The 2476-nt window shown below is 33.7% G+C and overlaps 1 protein-coding gene across 1 annotated transcript; it reads right to left on the reverse strand.

The window, feature by feature from the left end:
* Nucleotides 1-419: 419 nt before the first annotated feature.
* LOC133801674 (uncharacterized) lies at nucleotides 420-1542 on the reverse strand. The gene has a single exon (XM_062239922.1). It carries the CDS (start codon nucleotides 1336-1338, stop codon nucleotides 766-768), a length of 573 nt encoding a protein of 190 aa, XP_062095906.1. The 5' UTR covers nucleotides 1339-1542; the 3' UTR covers nucleotides 420-765.
* Between the last annotated feature and the right edge of the window lie 934 nt (nucleotides 1543-2476).

Raw genomic sequence — 2476 nt, forward strand, 5'->3', positions numbered from 1 at the left:
CAAGAAGCCTATAAATAAATATATGAAAATGATGTAATGATTACATCATCATCATGGACGACCGACAACCGAGAAGTATAGTATCATTTCCTTAACGAAGTAAAGTCATGAGCATAAAGTTGAATTCCTATCTCTAACGATCACATCAAAAATCACCAACTCATTTATTTTTCTATTCAAATTCTGATTATCATTATTATTATTATTATTATTATTATTATTATTATGATGATGCTAAAGTACTACTACTCCTACTAAACACATTATTCTACTTATTATAACTAGTTATATCAACACTGATCATCTTTTTCTTTCTTCATTCATTCTTTTCTATCATATCAATAAATTTTCATAATTATCAAAACTTTTCATCAATGATATAATCAAACAAACCTCAAGTACTTTTCTGGGTCTCTAACTTGAAAAATTACTATATAGTCTTATATTAAATCCATATATATGATATGCCGCAAGAACAATCCTACAAACAAACTCAGAACACTACCACAGCCCCAGATTATTCAGACCTTCTTTTCTTCCATTATTATGGTTTTTTTTCTTCTTCTCTCTTTTACTATATATACAAAAACAAAAAGAGAGAGAGATCGAGAGAGAGAGAGAGAGAGAGGTAGATAAACAATAGGCAAAGTGTTTTTTTGGATTAACCCTAGCTACTGAATATCATGATCATCATCACCATCCTCATAAATTACCTAAGAAAAGAATTAAAATATAAGAGAAGAATGAAAAGGGCAAAATAGTAATTCAAACATCAGAGGGAGACTCGGTTATACTTTCTAAATGAGGTCTCCAAACTCCGGTACGGCCTCGCCGGCGATCTCTCTGCGTTGACAGTTTCTCCGAGAGAATTTCGCTCAAGTACTGATCGGAAAGCAGTAAGTTGACGTTGAGGTTGGCCATGGAAATAGAACCGTTACCGTTACTGTTACCGTTACTACCGCTGTTTTGATTGTCCGTACAGCCGGTCATCTCCGAGGAGGACGACGACGGTCTTCTCTTCTTCTTGTTCGCCGACGATCTGTGTCGAGAGGACTTGTCCGGCGCCGACGAGGGAGCGGGCATGAGGAAGTAAATCTTGCCGCGCTGGAGTTCGGCGTCGGGAGGGACCAGAACGATTCTCGGAACAACGGCGTCTTCGGAGGGTGATGACGTGGAGGGCTTCTTGAGGACGTGTTTGGGATGAGCCTTCATGACCTCGCTGGCGCGGATCGAGCCGCTGATTTCTTCGACTCGGCCGTTGGAATGGACGATCCTGATCACGTCCAGGGCTCCGCATGGAAGAATGCAAGAGATGCAACACCTGAGGCTGTTTCTCATATTGTTGCTGTTTTCTTCACTACTCCTAATAACCTCAATCTTATTCTTCTTCTCATTAAGATCTCTCTCATAGAGAGAAAAAAAGAAAAAAAGAAAGAGAGAAAATGTTTTTTTTTTTTTAAAGAATAATAAATATAAACTGTATTTTTTTTAGCTTAATAGAGGGAGTGAGTGGGAATCAGTGATCTAATAAATTTGATGGAGTGAGTGATGTGGTTTTATTATAAGGGTTTTTTATTCCCGTTTATATTTTTATGTTTTCGTATTTTTTTTTATTATCTGTTTGGACTTTGTGTTTTGACAAATTATTTTTTGGATCCTAAGTTTTGTAAAATAGTTAAAATAGAACTCTAAACTCAATTTTGATGAAGAAAAAATTGAATATAACAACACAGTTTTTAAGCAGAATGATTTTATTTTTGTTTTGAATTGTTAGTTTGGTAAATTATTTGTGATTTTAGTTGAGAAAATATTGACTAAAATTATGTTTAGGGTTCTATTTTAACCATTTTATAAAACATAGGGTCCAAAAAATAATTTGTCAAAAAATACAAAATTCAAATAGGTAATGAAAAAAAACACAGGGTCCAAATATATATAAATCCTGCTTATAAAATGAATTTTTTATTTATTAGGGGGTAAGTTTGCATAGGATGAATTGAAATGAAATTCATGGCATGAATAATTGCACATCTATCTGTACTTTGCCTTTTGGGATCATCATTTGGGGACCCTCATGGCTTTGGGCTTCCACGTCACCCTCTCCATCCCCCAAGAGGTGGGCTTGGTAGTTTTATTCTATGTTTGGGAGAAAAGAAAAATAGGAAAGAAAATAAAAATGAGGTGTTTGATAAGAAGGAAAATGGAGAGAATAAGAAAGTGTATACACTTTATGCACATTATGATGCCTATTTGTTTTTAGCTATAAATAATTTTAAGTAGAAATCACATTATTTTTAATTATGTGGTTAAGATTAATTATATATTATTGTGTGTAAAAGATAATATATAATTTGAGAGTGTCTGTTTCTTTATTCGAGAAAAAATATGGAGGGAGACTCATTAAATGTTTTTCTCTCCAATTTAAAAAGAAAATTGGAAAAAAAATTCCTACAAATAAAAAAAAGTAAAAATGACA

This window comes from Humulus lupulus, chromosome 9 (genome assembly GCF_963169125.1).
Source record: "Humulus lupulus chromosome 9, drHumLupu1.1, whole genome shotgun sequence".
NCBI lineage: Eukaryota > Viridiplantae > Streptophyta > Magnoliopsida > Rosales > Cannabaceae > Humulus > Humulus lupulus.

Excerpts from the sequence above, each read along its gene's own strand:
- LOC133801674 (XM_062239922.1), bottom strand. The coding sequence starts at position 1,338 with ATGAGAAACAGCCTCAGGTGTTGCATCTCTTGCATTCTTCCATGCGGA.